This window comes from Alnus glutinosa, chromosome 4 (genome assembly GCF_958979055.1).
Source record: "Alnus glutinosa chromosome 4, dhAlnGlut1.1, whole genome shotgun sequence".
Lineage (NCBI taxonomy): Eukaryota > Viridiplantae > Streptophyta > Magnoliopsida > Fagales > Betulaceae > Alnus > Alnus glutinosa.
This window is the reverse complement of record NC_084889.1, coordinates 30,948,479-30,967,872: the sequence shown is the minus strand read 5'-3', so window position 1 is coordinate 30,967,872 and position 19,394 is coordinate 30,948,479. Positions and strand designations below refer to the sequence as shown.

Here is a 19,394-nt window from a genome sequence, read left to right as displayed (position 1 = left end):
TCCAAGACACGCGCCTCACCGCAGTGGTCGCCGGCTTCTTCCGGTCCAGCAGCCTCCAGCCACGGCCGTGTCGGTCCTTCACGCTCGGCGCGTGGCCTACACACGACAAGGAAGTCTCTCCCTGGTCCAGCACGTGTGAGTTATGGCTTGTCTTCCAAGGTGAGGTTGGGGGTTTTTCAGTGGATCCGAGGTCTTCTGGTGGATTTCTGATGCTGAGGAGGTCTTCAGTGGCGGCGCGTGTGGTACACGCGCCGTCACCGGCAACGGAGTCACCCGACGCCGATCCCGATTTGTGTTTCTGTTTTAGGGTGTTTTATTTCGTTTTTTAGTGAAAAAAAAAATGTTAGGTTATTGAAAGAGATGTGTTAGTTGCACAATATAAATGTAGACAACATCTACACAACAAGATATATTGGTGGGACTCATGCATGTGGGTCTTATGTGGGTCCTACTAATGTGTTTTGTTGTATACCTTTATGTTGTGCAAAAATTATTTTTCTTATTCATATATCACACTGTTATTCTACTATATTGATGTGGCATTGTTAATTCGGATTAGGATCTTTTACAATTTTAAAGAAACTTTAGATTGTCAAATTATGTGAATTCATGTTTGTTTTTTTTTTTTTTTTTTCTTTTACATCAAACGGCGTGAAAAATGCTACATGTAACATATTAAAGATATGACATGATACTGAGGCAACCAAAAAAAAAAAAAAAATCGTTCCATAAGGCTTTTTATTCACTTTTGAAATGACGTTTCTTCTTTACTAAACCAAAAGATAGCTTTTTACTAAAAGCTTTTCTACGATATAAATGATAAAAATCTGATAAAAATACATTCAATTCTCATTGTTAACATGTCACATTTTTAATAGGTAGCATTTCTCATATCGTTCGATGTAAAAAACAGCATGAATTAACATAATTTGAGAATTTACAATTTTAAAGATCAAAATGTACAAATATATTGGGATTATTTGAAAAGGAAAATGATTTTTGTACAATCAAAAGTGCACAACTTTTACACAACTAGAACACATTGGTGGGACCCATGCATGTGAGTCTCACCATGCATAGGTCCCACCAATGTGTATTGATTATGTAAAAATTGTGCACTTTTGGTTGTGCAACTAATACATCTCATTTGCAAATATTAAAAGATCTTGATACTCTAAAGTTTTTTAATAAAGATATACTACTGAATTCACACTAAAAATAAAAATTTGTGTACTAAACTGTGTTTTTCTCTTTATTTTTGGTGGAGTTATGTTTTTGGGATTACAAGAAATTTAGAGGTTCTATTTCATGATTCAGATTAGATTTTATAGATGAAAAATGTTTGGTTTCATTCTTTTGCACATTTTATGTTCATTGCCATACAAGATATATGAAAATTTATCATTGAATCCGTGGGGCCACATGTGAATTCTACATATTGAATAGTAGACTTGCGAAAAAGAAGTGCAAGAGATTGACATTAACCGCATCTTTTTAATATAGTTAATAGGTTGACACGTCATTTCACATTACACATTTTAGTAAATGACGTGATACTATGTATGTCATAAATATTACAAAATAAAATCCAAATGGCAAATATATTTATTTTTTATTTATTTTTTTCATTTCACTATAAATGAAAAGGATTTTTTTGGGTTTTTTGCAACCACCGAAATGTCCGCAGCCGGTTGGGGTTTTTGGTGACTATGTTTGCCTGATTTGATGACATTTGTTGTTTCGTCATTTAAATGAAAAAAGATTATAACCGTATCATATCTCGTTTTATAAATAAACTTTTGCTAATATTAACCCCGACACGGGTGGAGAAAAAAAAAAACAAACCGTTCGAAATTTTCTATTCTGCTATTTATTGCAAACCAACCTCTGAACCCAGCTTTCAGATTCTCAAGCTCATATATATTTTTTTTTGTTTTCTGTCCATCTCTTCTTGTTCCTCTGTTCTACAATGGGGTCTAGGAATTCGAAGTTCAACCCAGGAGAGGAGAAATATGGAAGACAGGATGAGAAAGATGGTAGTGGTACAGATAAAGAAGAAGAGAATGAGGTCAGAGTGGTTGAGAAGGCCATGGTTATTGTATTTGTCTTATTCCTAATTTCTATTTTATTTTATTTATCTTTTTAATTCCTTGGGTGGTACATAGTATTTCTTTTAGTTGTAATTATTTTTAATTATAAATATCTCACTTAAATTTGTCACCTTAAGCCAATCTATTTTGCCGGCCGGCCTGTTTGATTGCCTGCATTACCATATGATATGCAGTTTCAATGCCCTATGATTGTGTTATATTACCGTTTCTTATAGAATTGCATTTTCTTCAATGCTCTCTATGTTATCTAATCCATCAAATGGAAAAACATGGAAAATAGAAATCAAATGGAAAATAAACAAAATAATAATCCAATTATGTGATTCTTTTTATAGAATGTTTAGACAATAAATGGTGGAAACTGATTCATTCCATGTTACTTTAAAAACATGTATAACTCCAAAATATATATATATATATATATATATTTTGTTGGAGGACAAACCACCGTTAAAATAGGCAACTAGAGATAATCTTAAATGGAAGGGTTACAAGTAGGGCTATAAGCGAGCAGAGCTATTCGTGAACATGTTTGAACTTAACTCGGAATCGATTCATTTATTAAATGAACAAAGCTTAAACAAAAAAATTCAGGCTCACATAAATTTAAGCTCGACTTGTTTAGGCTCGTATAACCTAATTTGTATTATTTTTAACTTTGTAATGAGAACATGTTAAGTATATATATATATATAAGTTGAATTATTTCATAAAATGTCCAAATCGGCCGTAAAAAGTGCTTTAAACACCAAAACAAAAAAAAAAAAACCGACTTGGGAGGGAGGCTGTTTGCTTCCCTCCCCACCCCTTCATGTACCGTCTCACCATGTAATCACTACCTCTTTTGAGGTATTCTCCTCATCCACCCACCTATTGCATCAAAGGATTTGGAAGGGAAGTCAAAAACTTCTCTTCCAACCCTTTCCTGAACCCTCTGCCTCTTTTGAGGTGTCTATCCTGTTAGAACTTTTTCTAGCAAAATCTATGTTTTTTCTGTACCCTGTTTCTACACAACAGATGCTACTAGTTTGCTCCATCTTCATCCCCCGTGTGTTTTGTGATTTTTTGATAGATTGTAAGTTTGATATCTTTGGATTCAGATCTACGCCTCTCTATTTATCTTTGCATGACACGCTCCTCATCAATGGGTTCGCCGACGTCCCCTGCATCCACCGATCGTCGTCGCTCCTCCACCCTACGCCCACGCACCGATGCGTAGCCCACACGCGCTTGGGGGAGTTTCTTTCTTTCTGGCGCGTGGTGGCTCCGCTCGCCTCCCCTGCCTTTCTCTGCCAAGACTTTTGGTGGATCCAGTCGGCGCCGTCATTTCCCATTGATGAGAGGCCACCACTTGGCAGCGTGTGGTTCTCACGCGCTGTCAATATTGGTTCCCACCCTGCCTTCCTCCACTGCTGCTGTTTATCTGTTATCTTTGTTTTTTGTTTGTGTTTGTTTTTAGGCTTTTATGTTGTTACTTCTCCTTGTTTATCTTTGTTTTGGTGTTTGGGTCCTTGTGACTCTCTATACATCTCAAATCACCTTTACTGATGACCTCAGTTTTTTAGCATCCGTGCAGAAACTAATAGGTCCGCATCTTCGAAAGCATTGTCCCCACGTACTTTCATTCTTAGTTTAACTTTTGGATTGCCGAGCTCTTGTTATGTAATTTATTTGTTGTTATAATTTTGTTTTCATATATCAAAAAAAAATTTAAAAAAAAATAAAAAAACAGAAAAAACGGGTAGCTTTAACCCTACCAAAAAATAAACGAGTAGCTTTACCCCTACCCAAACTCAACAACCACGTGAAGGCTGTAAATTGCCAAGCAAAAACAGCATTAAAAAAAACTCTAGACTATTGTAATTAGAGTTAAAAAAAAAAAAAAAAAAAATCACTGAAGATCCCTGTAAAAAAATAAATGGAAAAAAATGCCTACAGTTAAAAATATTAACTGAAGTTCTCTCAGAATTTACCCATGAAAACAAACCACTCGCTCAATTGGAGGCATTTTTTTTTCTCAGTAACAACATATTCTGCATATTCTGCAGATACTAATTTAATATTCTCTGAGAATGAAATCAACTTTAAACATAAATTCAAAAGTTGATGCTCGACTTTCTCAGTAACTTCCTCTCAGACATCAAAGAGAGCATTAAAGTAGTCAGTATTGTTTAGGACACTAAATAAATGAAAGTGAAAATTCGGTCTTTAGAAACTGAAAGAGATGATCATAGAAAAAGTTTCATATTTCCTTATTCTTCCTACATTTTCTCAAGAACCAAGCAAAAAAGAAAAAAGAAAAAACAAATCAGATAATAATAATAAACAGGATCAGTTCTTATTTTCTTTTGCTGGGCAGGCCAAGGACTTTGCACAAACCCACCAGGAAAGTAATCAAGATTATCTCACCAAAATCATAACTGAATATCAATGCTTCATTGAATAAATCTTTCAAATTACCAGATTAGTAAACACAACTCCATTCTTGAGAAACCAAATAATTTATTAACAGAAAGAAAAAGTAACAGCAAATAACTGCAGTGCTAATTCATTTCCACTCACCGAGAGGCAAGTTCTTTAACTTCCTTGAAGAACTTCCCCCACCAACAGAAAACCCCATATAGCTAATTTCCTAAGATTTCTCCAGAACCAAAACAGAGGTCAACAGTGATTCTAACTCTATAAGAAAACAATAGCTAGAGCTTTCCGTATGGTGATTCTTCAACTTCAACTGTAAGAATTAGCAGTAAACATCCATCATAGCAGGAAGCATCATCAATGACAAACCCCTCAATCAGGGTATGGTTGTAATCAGCCAGGACAAACACTCACGAAAAGAAAAAGAAAATTCTCTGCATTTGTTTTTTCGTTCTCTCAATAACCAAACAGAAGATAAACACAACTCCAACAAAAAAAAGAATCATCAAACAAGATTTTAATCATATTAGGTTATTTTATCGCATAAATTATAAACATAATCAATAATTAGAATTTAGATGCAGATAGTAAGGCAATATCAAAATGCATTAAAATAAAGATTTAATATTCAAAACTAGCTTCCTTTTATTTCCTATTCCCTAGATTTTCTCGGCATCCAAACATTACATAAAAATACACAAACTTCATTAACATAACATAAAACCCAAACTCAAATCACGTAGATTCGACAAATAGGCGCCGACCCATGACAGAGGAGCCCAAATCCTGATCTGGGTATTGCAGAAAGTACAGGAGCAAAGATCAGACGGGGCTGAAGAGCTGGGAGAGGTGGGGCTTGGGCTCGGAGTTCATGCCGATAATGATGACCAAAGGAATGAAGCCGTAGTGGGTGATGACCTTGGCTTTCTTCACGGTCCAGGTGCTCCACTCCTTGAGGCTTTGTGCCGTGGATTTCTCCTCCGCCGAGCCCTTGGACCCCTTGCTGCTCGCCTTGCCCTTGCTCTTCAGTGAAACCCTAGACGCCATTGATTTTTTTTCTTCTCACGGTTTCTCTCTTGTCGGGTGGTATTTGATTAGGCAGAAACCTAAAACCCTATAGAGATTTATTATGGGTCTCACTAACGTGACCATTGGATCTAACCAGGGTAGTCACAGCCGTAGATCTTAATTGTTTAATAAAAAATGGGTTCCACCTAAGGGAAAAAATCTACTCATTTTCATTATTATTATTATTATTTTTGAGAAAGATATAAATATCATCCTATTGTAAGTTTAGTCCATACATTTCAATATGGACACTTCAAAAAATAAACATGTATAAATGATCAATATTTTTCAAATTAAAATTTTAATATCCTTGGTTCAAATTATAAATATTGGTAAATTTTTAATATTTTTTAAAATAGATTTTTAAGCTCTGTTTTGTTTCGACATAAAATGTTTTATGTCTAAAAATATTTTCAACCAAATCATTTTGATTTCTCTAAAAATATTTTAAGTATTTAGCTCTTACGGAAAATGAGCGATGGCAAAAAATGGTCGGAGACCACCATGGCAGATTCCGGCAACCTCTGGTGACTGGTCGCAAGTTTTGATGAACTTCGGTAAAGGTTCAGTAGCTTTCAACAAACTCCGACAATTTCTGGAGACCTCAAATTCAAAAAATGGCTTAAGGTTTTAAAAAATAAAAACCATTTTACAAAAAATTAAAGGTCTTTTTGGTAAACTGAAAATGTTTTCAGTTTGACTACAACTTTCGGTCGTACCAAACACCAAGCAATAAAAATATCGTTTTTCAAATAACATGATTTTGAAAATATGAGTAATGCTACATATCATCTTTATGTCCACCTTTTGTCCTCCTATAATTGATGTGGCTCTTGAAATCACCATTGGATCAAAATTTAATAGTGATCTATCATAAATTTAATAGTAATTTTAAGAGCCACATCAATTATAAAAGACAAAAGATAAACATAAGGGTAGTATGTAGCATTACCATAAGAATGAGTAATGCTACATGTCATACCCATGTCCCTCTTGTGTCCCTCTAAAAATGAGGTGGCTTTTAAAATTACCATTGAGCTTGTGATTGATCAAAATTTAATTTTGATCACATGGTGATTTTAAAAGCCACCTCATTTTTAGAGGGACACAAGAGGGACATGAGTATGACATTTAGAATTACTCCCATAAGAATACTCATAATCATAATCATAATTTTTTGAAGTGAAATCCACTTTATAGTCTACTACTGCAGATGGGAAGACAGATAAAATGATCCGTGAAAAAGAGATTGAGAATTTAATTAAAAAAAAAAAAAGGAAAAAAAGAAAAAGAAAAAGAGAAACTCGAGGGATAGACTCATTCCTGCAGCCAAACGGCCTGGATATAGGCGAAGAAAAAGTTGAGAGAGAGAGAGAGAGAGAGAGAGAGGGAGAGTGTAGTTAAGCAGTTGCAGGTGGAGAGGATTGGTAGAGAAGAGCAAAGAAAGAGAGAAGATGGGGGGAGGAATGGAGACGAACAAGAACAGGTTCATAGAGGAGTGGGGCGCAGCCCGAGAGAACCTCGAGCTCAACTTCCGATGGACTCGACGCAACTTTGCCCTCGTCGGCATATTCGGCCTCGTCGTCCCCATCCTCGTCTACAAGGGCATCGTTCGTGAATTCGTAAGATTTCCCCCCTAATCAACTCAAACTCATTTCATTTCACGCTCACGTTTTGTTTTCGTGTCTCTCCGTCGGATCTGTTGCTAGTGCCCCTGATGATTGTAGTTGTAATTTTCTTGAAATCTTAGGGTGAGAATCTAACCGAATCCCTCTGCTTGCATCTGAGTTGTTGTTGTTGATGATAATGATGATTCGAATTGTGCGAGTTGACCTTGTAGCTACGATTGTGGTATTTGATCGTATTTTTGTTGGAATCTAGGGGTGAGAATCTTATTCGATTTCCACATTCAGATCATTTCTGAAAAAAATGAGCGCTCAAATTTTGATTAAAAATAACCTGTGTGGCAAGCCTCAGTCATTTACATAAATTTATCACAAGATTGCTGATTTCATAAACTTCAACTGTTTTCTTGTTCAATTTTTTTTTTCTTATTTGATCTCATGAATTCAAAAGTTGAGAGATATTCATTTGTTACAGGTTCTTTATGCTATGTGATTTATTCATACTAAAATTTGAGCATTGAAACTTTGTTCAACAATGCTACTCTAGCAGTGTGTTACAGTAAGGCTGTTGTTATGTGTGTCGGTTCGGTAACACATTGGTGGTGAGAGATGTGGATTATTATTGGAAAACATCGTGTTCTACAGTTGAGGTTCTAGTTTATAGATACATGTAATGTAGTTGATATGGTAAAATCTTGAGCTGTAACTTTCCATGGGTGAGATAATTCAGGGGCAAGGTTGATGCAAATAACAGGTCGCTTGACGACAGTATAATGAGCCTTGTTATAAAATAGGTTTTTTTTTTTTTTTTAAACTAGTTTTTCCTCCTGATACACATACCTACATCTGGGTCTGTTTGTTTATCAAGTGACATACCGTTGTTTGCTACACAGTCTTTCAAGAACAACTAGAGTGGCATCAAAATCACCGTCATTCATTTATCAACATTGTTTTTCTTGATGATAAAGGAAGAATCTTGAAAGAGAAAAGAAAAGAAAAGAGCCAAATTACTCCCTTGACCTCATGATTTATTTTGTTTTCTCCAATGAGAAGAAAAGCAATTATGATTCTCTTGGAAGTTCTTACTGAAGATTTCTGTCTCCTGAGTGATTGTTATAGTTGTAGGTTCATGGGAATAAGGCTGGCAGTTAGCGGTTAGTAGGTGGTTATTAATCACCCGCCTTTTCACCCCTAGCTAGCGCATTATTGGGTTGTGACATGGACATTCCAAGAGGCCTTGCATATTGGTGTCAGACACCTAATGACATGAACACAGCTCAGACAGTCAGATACATGCCGGACATGTGTTTGAAAACTTAAAAGAAAAGGGTTTTGAAAATTATACACGGGTTTTGAGATGGCAGGACACTTATGGGATACACTTTAGGGTGAAAAAAACAAATTATTACTGAAAGGTGGGGTCTTGGAATGGATTTTAACAACTTTTGGGCCAAACTTGAAAAAGGAAAAGATAGATAAGATTCAAATCTTAGAGATTTGATCATTTGCAGTTCTTCCTCTCCCTCCATTGCCCTCCTTCTCTTGCCTTTCCCTTTAAGAAAGGATTATAAATTGCTAAATGTGTGTGTGTGTGTGTGTGTGAGAGAGAGAGAGAGAGAGAGAGAGAGTTTGCCTGCTATTTTTTTTTAGTAAGTAATTCAATCTCATTAAAAACCGTAAATGGGCACAATCCCAGTACACAGAAAGTTTGCCTGCTAAATTAAATTAAACATTTTATATGCTAAATTAAACATGTTTCTTTTTTAGTGATAGGGGCCAGGAGTTTTTGAGTTAGTTTCTTGCATAATTTTCCTCTTTTTTTTGGTGCTACTTCTTATATCCTTTCCTAACTTTTTCTACATACTGAGAGGCACAATTTTGGAAATAATTGATTCTATCATTGCTTCTAATTAACTTTACATGTGTAGTTAAACTATTTCATCTTTTAAACAGAAAACTAATTTAAAATATACCTGAAAATAATAGTTAATTGATTAATTAATTGACACCTCCCCTTTGTGTCATATCCTAGTTTCAAAAATTTATCTATCACCATATCCATGTCATGTCTTATACATGTCCCACGCTGTTATAGGTGCTTCTTAGGAAAAAACCTTACTCTTCTCTTAAACTTAAATGAAGAGAAGTTTAGGTATGCACAAGATGATTTAATGGTTGACAAACCTGCTACACTTTATAATATGAGTTTATAAGTTTCTAAGCCAATGCAAAAGGTTTATGAGAATGATGTGAGAGGTCCATTACTGGTGCCAAGTGCAAGTCTAGTGTATTGTTAGAGTCTTGGGCTACCAAGCACAAGTGCATGGATCAATTCTTGAGGTGACCAGTTTAAACAAAATAGCTAGAGGATAGGTCCGTATCCAAGTTATCACACTGAGACCATGCTTTGGTGGGATCAATACTGGGTAATGACCTATTAATGTGAGAGGTCTAGAATTGGTGCCTTGTAATATGTGGGGGAGGTATAGTGGGAGGAATTGAGTACAAGATCTTTTTATTTTGTTTCATGAGAAAGATGTGAGAAGTCTTGTACTCTAGAAGCATGATGTATTATTATTTTGAGTTATATAATATGCCTTCTACTCACTGCTTTATAGTGAAAGTTTGTGTAATTTTAGTAGTGGTGGGGAAAGATCATTAGTTTCTACTTCTCGGGGCATGTAATTATCTTTATATATGGTATATTATATTTGCTCCAACATTGATGGATACTAATTAGATGGTCAACTTTGTTTGTTATTGTACATACAAATTACAATCGTGTATCTTTGACATCTTGAAATTGCTTTTACTTTTTGTTTGTTTCTTTTCTGATTCAGTAAGCAATTTGCCTCTATTTTGTGTTTGCTTTATGTATTCATGTCCCATGTCATGTTTATCTTGATCTACTTTTTACCAGCAAATTTTACCAAGAAGCTTGTAAAATGTGATTTTGCCCCTGTAATTTTCTTTTAATATATGGCTTTATTTTAACCGTAGAACTGTACTAAGAAAGTTATACTGTTGAACTTTCTTCTCAGCACATATGAATTGATTCCAAGAGTAATTCGGAAGCAAATTTTGATCTTCGTCTGATAACTTAACTGTAATGCATGCATTCAAGGCTGTCTTTTTCAATCTTCTCTCCTAACTATTTGAAAAAATAACTATTTGGTCTAGTATTTAATTTTGCTTCTTGTTTTAGTAGGATTCAAAATATGCTAACATTTTGTCAACCGTGGTTACAGCATATGCAAGACGAGGATGCAGGCAGACCCTACAGGAAGTTTCTGTGAGACTTCAGGAATGCTTCATAATAATTGTGGGAGTAGAAGAACTAGGTTTCTCTATTGGACCACATAAATGGTAATTTTCATAATCGGGGAAAGTACTTGCTGTTCTTTGATTCTCTGTAGCATGTGGTGTTCAGTCAGTTTTCATTGTACTTTGCTGTCAAGAATACTGAATATTTGATGACCAAGTTCTGCCTTTTGTGATCAGTTCACTCTCTTTGGTTGCCCTTTTACAGTTGAAATACCTGTTTTCAAACTGCTGAATGCTAATCTTATATGTTCAGGAACAAGTTTGATTCATTTAGATGAGAAGTTTGAAATAGGTATTCTATACATCTAGTCTATATGTCTCATATTCATCAGCAGTTTTACTTTTTCACATAACGTTTACAACTTGCCCAGGTCATGTCCATAATACCTGGCAACTGGATCACTGACCAAAATCTGACTAGATTTGTTTAAGCTTTTAGGAATAATGGTGATTTAACATATTGTCAGACTAGACATCATGAGTTCGAACTTTGACTATAGTTTATTCCTTTTTTTAGTTAAATATTTGAAGTGGTACGCCCTACTTGTTGAGAGAAAATTTGAGTCTGCATATCAGGACTATCAAAGTATTAATTAAATAATTAAGGAAAAATTGTACCATTGATCTTTATGAGTGTTCTAAATTACAAATCACTCATTGTGGTATAAAAAATAATTGTAAGGTCTTTGTGGTAGGTGAAAATTACAAACTATTCCTTGAAGTCGTTTTCTATCTATAAATTTAACAGAAATCGTTAGGTTGCTACGTCAATTCAATAAAAACATGATATGTGTCATCCTCAATAAAAAAAATTAATATATTAAAAATTAAAAACTTCAAATTTTATTTTATTTTGTTTTTTTTAAAAAGAATGAAAAATAGGGGTTTTGGCAACAACCTCTGGGGTGGCTCGCTGCCTCCCTTATGGGCTGGGGGTGGTCGTACGCTAGCCCCAGTCCCATTGCAAGCCACCGCTATAGGCCAAGGGTGGCTCACCACCAACCCCTTGCTCTGGGGTGGCTTGCGAGCCGTCCTAGATGGGGGTGGCGGCGAGCCACCCTAGAGAAGGAGCCGGCCACCTCTAGGGTGATTCGTATAGGCCGCCCTCAGTGGGAGCAACCCTTCAAACCCTTAAGCCTTGTTTGGTTCGCGGAATAGACCCCTGGTATGGAATTACTATTTCTATAGAATAGTCATTCTTTTGTTTGGTAGGGGTCTATTCCTTGGAATAGGTATTCCTTTACGAAGAGGAATACCTATTCCACTAAAAAATGAGAGGAATAGCTATTCCTTGGGATAAATGCAATATTTTTTTTAAAAAACTATTTATTTTATATTTTATTTTTTTAAAAAAAAAACCAAAAACCAAAACCAAACCCTTAACTGGTTGGCCAGCCAGCTAGTATATGGAGACGGGGGTGGTTGCGCCACCCCCGAAACGCCTCGTGGTCGCCTCGTGATGGACCCCGAGGCGTTCCGGGGGTGGTGCGACCACCCCCAGCGCTTTTGGGGGTGGCCACAGCCACCCCCGACGAGTATTTTGGGGGTGGCCTGCCACCCCCGATTCGGCCACCCCCAAAGCGAATCGGTGGGCAGCCAACCACCCCAATGGGTGGTCGGCCACCCATGGGTTTTCTTCTTTTTTTTTTTTTTTTTTTTTTTTTTTTTTTTTTGTTTGTTTTGTTTTTTTAATAATTTGATTTTCTTTTCAATTTTTTTTTTTTTAAAAAAATGCGGGGTTTTTTAAGTAATTTTGATTAAATTCTAATTAAAATCTATGTATTCTTACCACACTAAAGATTATGAATAGTTATTCCATTCCGCCACCTCCTATTCCTAGGAATGACTATTCTTTTTCCTAATGGAATAGCTATTCCGCAAACCAAGCGAGGCCTTATTTTTCCTTTTTCATTTTTTTTTCTTTTAAACAAAATTTGAAATTTGAAATTTTTAATATATTAATATATATTTTTTATTGAGAGCGACATATGCTACGTTTTTATTTGACTGACGTGGCAACATAATGGTTTTTGTTAAGTTTGTGGACGAAAAATGACTTAAGGAAGTAATTTGTTATTTTTGCCTACGACAAAGACTTTATAATTATTTTTTATACCATAGAGAATGATTTGTAATTTAGGCTAATCACATGGATCAATGATGTAATTTTTCAAATAATTAAATTCACAATTTTTTGTCTACTTAAATTTTTGAGATAAATAATAACATATTACTCTATCAGACTTAGGGTGCGTTTGAGATTGTGATTTCGTAGACAAAATGTGCGATTTTAAACTAAATCGCAATAAATGAACCGTTTGGAAATTGCGTTTTTTAAAAATTACGATTTAAAAACGAAGAAAACTGTTTTTTTTTTTTTTTTTTCAAATCGTAGACAATTGAATGCTTTTTTGAAAATACAGAATTTTAAAGGCTAACCTGCGATTTTAACGGTCAAACTACGATTTTATCAAATGCTTAACTACATTTTTAAAAATCACTTATTCAAATTACACATTTTAAAATCACCATTTTCATATCTCACTTTCTAAAATAGTAAATTAAAACAGACATTAGTACTTTAGAGAACTAAAAAACAGGCAGGCGCACGCGTGAAGAGAGAGATTTTATATTTTACGAAAAGATCGCTTAAATGTGAAAAAGAAAGAGAAATGATCCTATACCTAATACCCCTATGAATTTTGGTCATTGACAAATAAGGACCCAAACTTCAGATTTCATATTTTGATAATTAATTAAATATCCAAGTTTGGGCCATTTTACATATAGGTCCTTCCGCATTGTTCTCCATTTAACTGAAGAAGTGACAATTATCCTGTTTTCCATTTAACTAGGATGCGTTTGAGAGCGGAATGAGTAATTCATTTTTTATAATGGAATTTTTATTAGGAATGAAAAAATGTTGAATTGAATAATATTGGTGTTAGAGTATATGATAAAGCTCTAAGGCTTCGTTTAGTTTGTAGAATAGACCCATTGAATGGAATTATTATTCCTATTGTTTGGTAAGAGTCTATTAATTTGAATAGTTATTCTTATTGGATAGCTATTCTCTTACGAAGAAGAATACATATTCTTCTAAAAAATGAGAGGAATAGTTATTCCAATGGGAATAAATTACATTTAAAAAAAAAAAAAAAACCACTCTTTTTTTTTATTTTCTTTCAATTTTTTTTTTTTTTTAAAAAAAGAAGGAAAAAAGAGTGAAAAAACCAAAAACCAAAACCCTAAACCCCCTTTACAATGGCTGGCCGACCACCCTAACGGCCAGCCACATATGGCGGCAGGAGTAGTGTGACCACTCCCAAGGTCTCTCGAGGGTGGCTGATGAGTATTTGGGGGTGGCTACGGCCACCTTCGGAGACCACTCTGGTCTCCAGGGGTGGTTGCAGCCACCCACCAGTTTTCAATTTTTTTTTTAATTTATAATTTGAGTTTTTTTTTTTTTTTTTTTTTTTTTTTTTTTTTTTAAATAATAATATGGGTACTGATTTTAGTAATTTCCTTCCTCCTAAGTGTTTTTCTCTCTAAAAACCTAGGGGGGTGAAGCTGTTGGCCTTTAGTCCTTGTTTTTGGGGCTTGAAGACATTGGTGGAGATTTTGGGGGGAGTTTTGTTGCATACGGGAACAGGCTAGCAATGGAGGAAGAGTTAACGAAGAGGTGGGGGAAGTTTTCTCTTAACAATGATGAGAATGCAGGGGTGTCGCTAGACGTGGCTGAGATTGAACCTATGGTTCATCGTTGAAAAGTCTGTTTGGTGGGCAAGATTTTGGCGGAACGCATTGTCCCAAAGGAATAGGGCTCCTATAATCAAGATCTGGCAACCGGTGGGATCAGTTTCGTTCCAGGTTATCGGCGATATTCTTTTTATTGCAGAGTTCACTGAAGAAGGTCATAAGATCCGAATAATGGAGGGTAATCCTTGGATCTTTGATGAGAGTTTAATTTCCTTGGCTGATTTTGACGAGTTAACACTACCAGCGGCCATGACTTTTGACCATGTCTCCTTTTGGGTTCGCATGTATAACTTGCCATTGGCGTGCATGGGGAAGGAGGTTGGGAGAAAAATTGGAGCCTTTATTGGTGTGGTGGAGGATGTTGATGTGCAGGACAATGAGCTAGGGTGGGGTGAGTATATCAGGGTTAAAATCCCGGTGGAGTTGACAAAACCATTGGCGAGAGGCTGAATGTTATATGTTATAAACGGATTTGGATAGCTTTCAAATATGAAAAGCTATCCAAATATTGCTACCAGTGTGGGGTAATTTTGCATGGCCAGCAGAGTAGCAATGGCGAAGGGAAACGACGGGACTCAATTCCAAATATTGAATTGCCGTTTGGACCGTGGTTTAGAGTTGTCTTTCCTATTCGACGTGGTTTTCCAAGGTCTGGGAAAGAATGGGAAGGTGCCTATAATGGCGTTTTCCAGTCGAGGCGGTCCCCCCACGATGCAGGAACCCTAATTACAAAGAACTCGAGTGAGTACAAAAATGGTGTTGGTGGTATGCACTCAGGTAGCGGCTGGCGTCCAAGGGAGCAGGGGTCCGATAGCAATGGTCAGTCGGGTAGCCCGGAACCAGCTTCTCAGTCAAATGGTAGCCAGGACGACGGTGCTAACGTAAGCCCTAACCCTAGCTTTGGGACGATGAAGACTGTTACACCTCTTTTGGAAACCCACCGTGAAGTGCGGGATGGCATTTATGAGGAGGATTCGGTAATGAAGAAGGGGAAAGAAACGGAAGAGTTCGCGGAAGGAAACGTATGTAATGATTGTGCAATTCCTATAACTTAGGAACATGCAATTCATTATAAGGGTCAGGATGCTCTCAATTTTTTTGTCCGAATTTGATACAATTCGGGCAGGTTGTTGTGAGTAAGCATTTATGAGATTCACCTGACCGGATAAGCAGTTGGGCAGCCCAACTTTTATTTGGTCAGGTAGGTCTCATAAATGCTCACTCACAACTACCTGCCCGAATTTGATAGAATTCAGACAAAGAATTTGAGGGAATCTTAATTCCAATTATAACGCACGATTGGATTTTCATGTGTCAGATTCGTTGAAGGGTATGAAGGGGAATTTACCTCAGAAATATGTAGGGAGCTGGGACGAGACATTGGGCCGGATGGTTTGGCAGAGTTTGGATCCACAGGAGGTCCAGTTGGTGAAAGGACCCAATTCAAACTCCTACTTTCAATGTGTCTCAGAGCATGTTATCTCAAAAAGTCCAGAGACTTCCAGAGGATTATCTCCAATAGTGACGTCAAGCTCCTCTACAGAGATGCCCATCCAGTATGTTCTCTCTAGTCCTCATGGACAGCAAACTGGGGTGGAACGTTTGACTAGAACCAACTGGAAGAAACTTGCCAGGTCCCGTAGTTCCTCTGCTCTAGGAGTAGGCCTTGACGGAACATGTGTTATGGAGGGAGATGATGGGGGAGGCCCAGAGTTGCCCATTCTAAGAAGCTCCGAGAAGATGATGGCTCGGTTCAGGGTGGAAAGGCGGTGGCTGGCATCCAGCCCCGCCAGCATAAATGAGTATCTTGAGTTGGAACTGCTGGGGGCTTGGCAACCCCCTAGCAGTTTGAGTGCTTTGCCGTTTGGTGAAGGAAAAGTTGCCCAATTTGGTTTTTCTCATGGAAACCAAATTGACTCAGAGGAAAGCTGGTTTTTTTAAGGTACGTTTTGGGTTTTGATAATTACTTTGTTGTTAATTGTAAGGGACGTAGTGGAGGGCTTATCCTCCTATGGAAGAATAACATCCAAGTCTCAATCCAGAATTATAGTTGTAGACATGTTAATCCTGAGGTTTGTTTCAGCAACAATGGGCCTTGTTAGAAGTTCACAGGTTTCTACGGGCACCCTGAGGCTATCAAACGTCCAAAAGCTTGGTCCCTGTTGCGTCATGTGGCAAGACTTGCACCATGGCCCTGGTTAGTAGTTGGAGATTTCAATGAGATCACAGGGCCGGGGGAAAAAACATCTTGCTCAGTTCACCCAAGCAGACAGATGAATGATTTTCGAAACACTTTATCTGACAGTCAACTGGGGGACTTGGGTTTCTCGGGGCAAAAATTTACATGGAATAATGGTCGTTCGGGGGCGGGGAACACTCTGGAACGGCTTGACAGGGCAGTAGCCAATCCGGGTTGGTGCAATCTTTTTGATGTTATGGAGGTGCAGGTGCTTCCCTGCTGTTCTTTGGACCACATCCCACTATTTGTTTCTTTTTCTAATTCAACGGAGGTTCTGTGGACAAAGCGGAGACAATTCTGGATTGAAGCTGCCTGTGTGAAAAATGAGCATCCAAAGACCATTATTAAAAAAGAATGGATAAAGGTCCCAAAAAGGAATTTTTGGGATACAGTAAATCGGAAGTTATCAAGATGCAGGAAGTCCCTCCAAGTTTGGGTTCGAAAATCAGCTAAAAAGGAGGAGCACAAAATACAAGGTAAAACGCAGGAGCTACATTCTCTCCAACAGTTGTCAAATCCGGAGCTGTGTGTTCAGGAAAGGGAGCTCCAAAAGGATATTCAATCTCTGCTGGAACAGGAAGATGTAAAGTGGAGGCAAAGGGAGAAAATCAACTGGCTAAAAGAAGGGGACAGAAACGCTAAATTCTTCCATGCATGTGCAAACCAGAGAAGTAGGGGCAACCACATATCCTAGATTATGGACAACGATGGCCATATGTGTACTTCTCAGAGGGTTGTGGAGGATGCTTTTGTGGGTTATTTTCAGAGTATTTTCACGGCATGGGATAATTTGCGGGTGGCAGCTTGTATTCGACATGTGGAATGGAAGGTAACCCCTTTAATGAATAATGAGTTATTAGCTGAATTTACTATGGAAGACATTGGCCAAGTGCTACAACAAATGGCTCCGCTTAACGCCCCTGGCCCGGACGATTTCCCTGCTGTTTTCTATCAACAAAACTGGTCTACTGTCAATGAGGAGGTTAGTGCTGTTGTTCTTCATTTCTTGAACACCGGAGAGATGGACCCGAGTATTAATCTTCCAAAAGTGAATTCCCTTGCATGTGTAATTGATTTTCGTCCGATTAGTTTATGTAATGTTTTATATAAACTTATCTCTAAAATCCTTGCTAATAGGCTGAAAGCAGTGTTACCTTATATCATTTCTAGCACACAAAGTGCTTTTATTCCTAGTAGGTTAATCACTGACAATATACTAGCTGCTTTTGAAACAATGCACTCAATGCAGACAAGGATGCGGGGCAAGGTGGGATTTATAAGGCTCAAACTTGATATGAGCAAAGCATATGATCGTGTGGAATGGTGTTTTCTTGAAGCAATTATGACAAAGTTGGGATTCTCTCCCAGGTGGATAAAATTGATAATGACCTATGTGATATTCGGTGATAGTTAATGGAAACCCGGTGGGGAGTATTCAGCCTACGCGAGGCGCTGAGTTCCCTCCTCAATCATGCTGAGCAAGTGGGCACTATTACAGGGGTTTCAACATCTCCAAAGAGTCCTAAGCTCAATCATTTATTCTTTGCAGACGATAGTATGATTTTTTGCAAAGCCAATTTTGTGGAATGGAGGAGGGTGCTGTGTATTTTGGATACGTATGAGGAGGGTTCGGGTCAGAAATTAAACTTCCAGAAAACAGCAATGTTTTTTAGTATAAATACAAGTGCAGAAAAGAGGCAGGAAATCCTCAACTTATCAGGGCTCTCCAAGGCAACACGATACAATGCTTATTTAGGATTACCATCTTTGATTGATAAATCCAAACTGCAAGCTTTCAATTCAATAAAGTCAAGAGTTGAGAAGAAACTGAGCAACTGGAAGATTAAATTCTTATCTCAAGCTAGGAAGGAAATTTTGCTTAAAGCTGTGGTCTAGGCCATTCCAACAAATAGTATGAGTGTGTTTCTTCTCTCTCAAACCCTTTGTAGAGATCTTAATTGTATGATGCAGGATTTCTGGTGGAGTAACATGGCAAAGTTCTCAAAAATTCACTGGATGAGTTGGGAGAAAATGGGGACTGCAAAATCTGTGGGAGGGCTCGGGTTTAGAGATCTCTCTATTTCAATAAGGCTCTCTTTCGGTGCAAACAACCCCGAGGATGCTACCCTTTAATTCTATTGTATCTTGCCTATTGATTTGGATACTAAACAGTGGAATTTGGACTTATTATCGGTTCTTTTCAATGGAGAGGAAGCTCGGGTTATATCAAATATTCCAATCAGCCCGTCTCTCCCTCCTGACAGTTTGGTGTGGCAGGGAACTTCTAATGGCCTATTCTTAGTGCGCAGTGCATATCGCCTAGGGAAAGAACTCCATCAGCGATCGTTGGGAGCATGCTCAAACTCTGGTAAGGAGGCAGATAGTTGGCGTGCGATCTGGAAGCTTAAAGTCCCAAACACTGTGAAGGTCTTCATGTCGCGTGCATGTCATGATATTCTGCCAACTAGGGTCAATCTGTTTAAAAGGAAGGTGATGGAGACTTCCTTCTGCCTTTGCTGCAATTTGGGGGAAGAAACTACTATTCATGCTCTGTGGTCATGCCCAGCCTCAAGGGATGTTTGGGGATGTGGGCCGAAAATCTTTCAAAAGTCCTATTCCTAGGGAGCTACTTTCATGAAAATAATTGAGGGTTTTATGGGCAGGTTCAAGGGTGAAGAAATGGATTTAATGGCTGTTTTGGCTAGAAGAATATGGTTGAGAAGAAATACTTTAGTATTTGAAGGTTTGTTCACACCTCCTGGAAAGGTATTTTCTTGTGCTGCTGAGAATTTACAGGAATTTACCTTATGTCAACATGAGGGGCAGCTTGGGATCTCCCTTCAGGAAGAA

General features: G+C 37.5%; 3 protein-coding genes across 3 annotated transcripts; 2 read left to right on the top strand and 1 right to left on the bottom strand.

Moving 5' to 3' along the window:
* Positions 1-5,114: 5,114 nt before the first annotated feature.
* On the bottom strand, positions 5,115-5,636 carry LOC133866558 (mitochondrial import receptor subunit TOM7-1-like). Its single transcript, XM_062303118.1, has one exon. The coding sequence runs from the start codon at positions 5,574-5,576 to the stop codon at positions 5,352-5,354; it is 225 nt and encodes a 74-aa protein (XP_062159102.1). The 5' UTR covers positions 5,577-5,636; the 3' UTR covers positions 5,115-5,351.
* A 1,281-nt stretch (positions 5,637-6,917) lies between these two features.
* On the top strand, positions 6,918-10,722 carry LOC133865318 (uncharacterized). Its single transcript, XM_062301705.1, has 2 exons — positions 6,918-7,219; positions 10,471-10,722. Exons 1-2 carry the CDS (start codon positions 7,052-7,054, stop codon positions 10,516-10,518), a joined length of 216 nt encoding a protein of 71 aa, XP_062157689.1. The 5' UTR covers positions 6,918-7,051; the 3' UTR covers positions 10,519-10,722.
* Positions 10,723-16,578: 5,856 nt separating this feature from the next.
* On the top strand, positions 16,579-17,238 carry LOC133866306 (uncharacterized). The gene has a single exon (XM_062302833.1). The coding sequence runs from the start codon at positions 16,579-16,581 to the stop codon at positions 17,236-17,238; it is 660 nt and encodes a 219-aa protein (XP_062158817.1).
* The last annotated feature ends 2,156 nt before the right edge of the window (positions 17,239-19,394 follow it).

Bases quoted from the DNA above. Each gene is read 5' to 3' on its own strand.
- LOC133866558 (XM_062303118.1), bottom strand. From the start codon at position 5,576: ATGGCGTCTAGGGTTTCACTGAAGAGCAAGGGCAAGGCGAGCAGCAAG.
- LOC133865318 (XM_062301705.1), top strand. From the start codon at position 7,052: ATGGGGGGAGGAATGGAGACGAACAAGAACAGGTTCATAGAGGAGTGG. The intron at 7,220-10,470 runs GTAAGATTTCCC...CCGTGGTTACAG, and splicing joins AGGGCATCGTTCGTGAATTC to CATATGCAAGACGAGGATGC.
- LOC133866306 (XM_062302833.1), top strand. From the start codon at position 16,579: ATGAATGATTTTCGAAACACTTTATCTGACAGTCAACTGGGGGACTTG.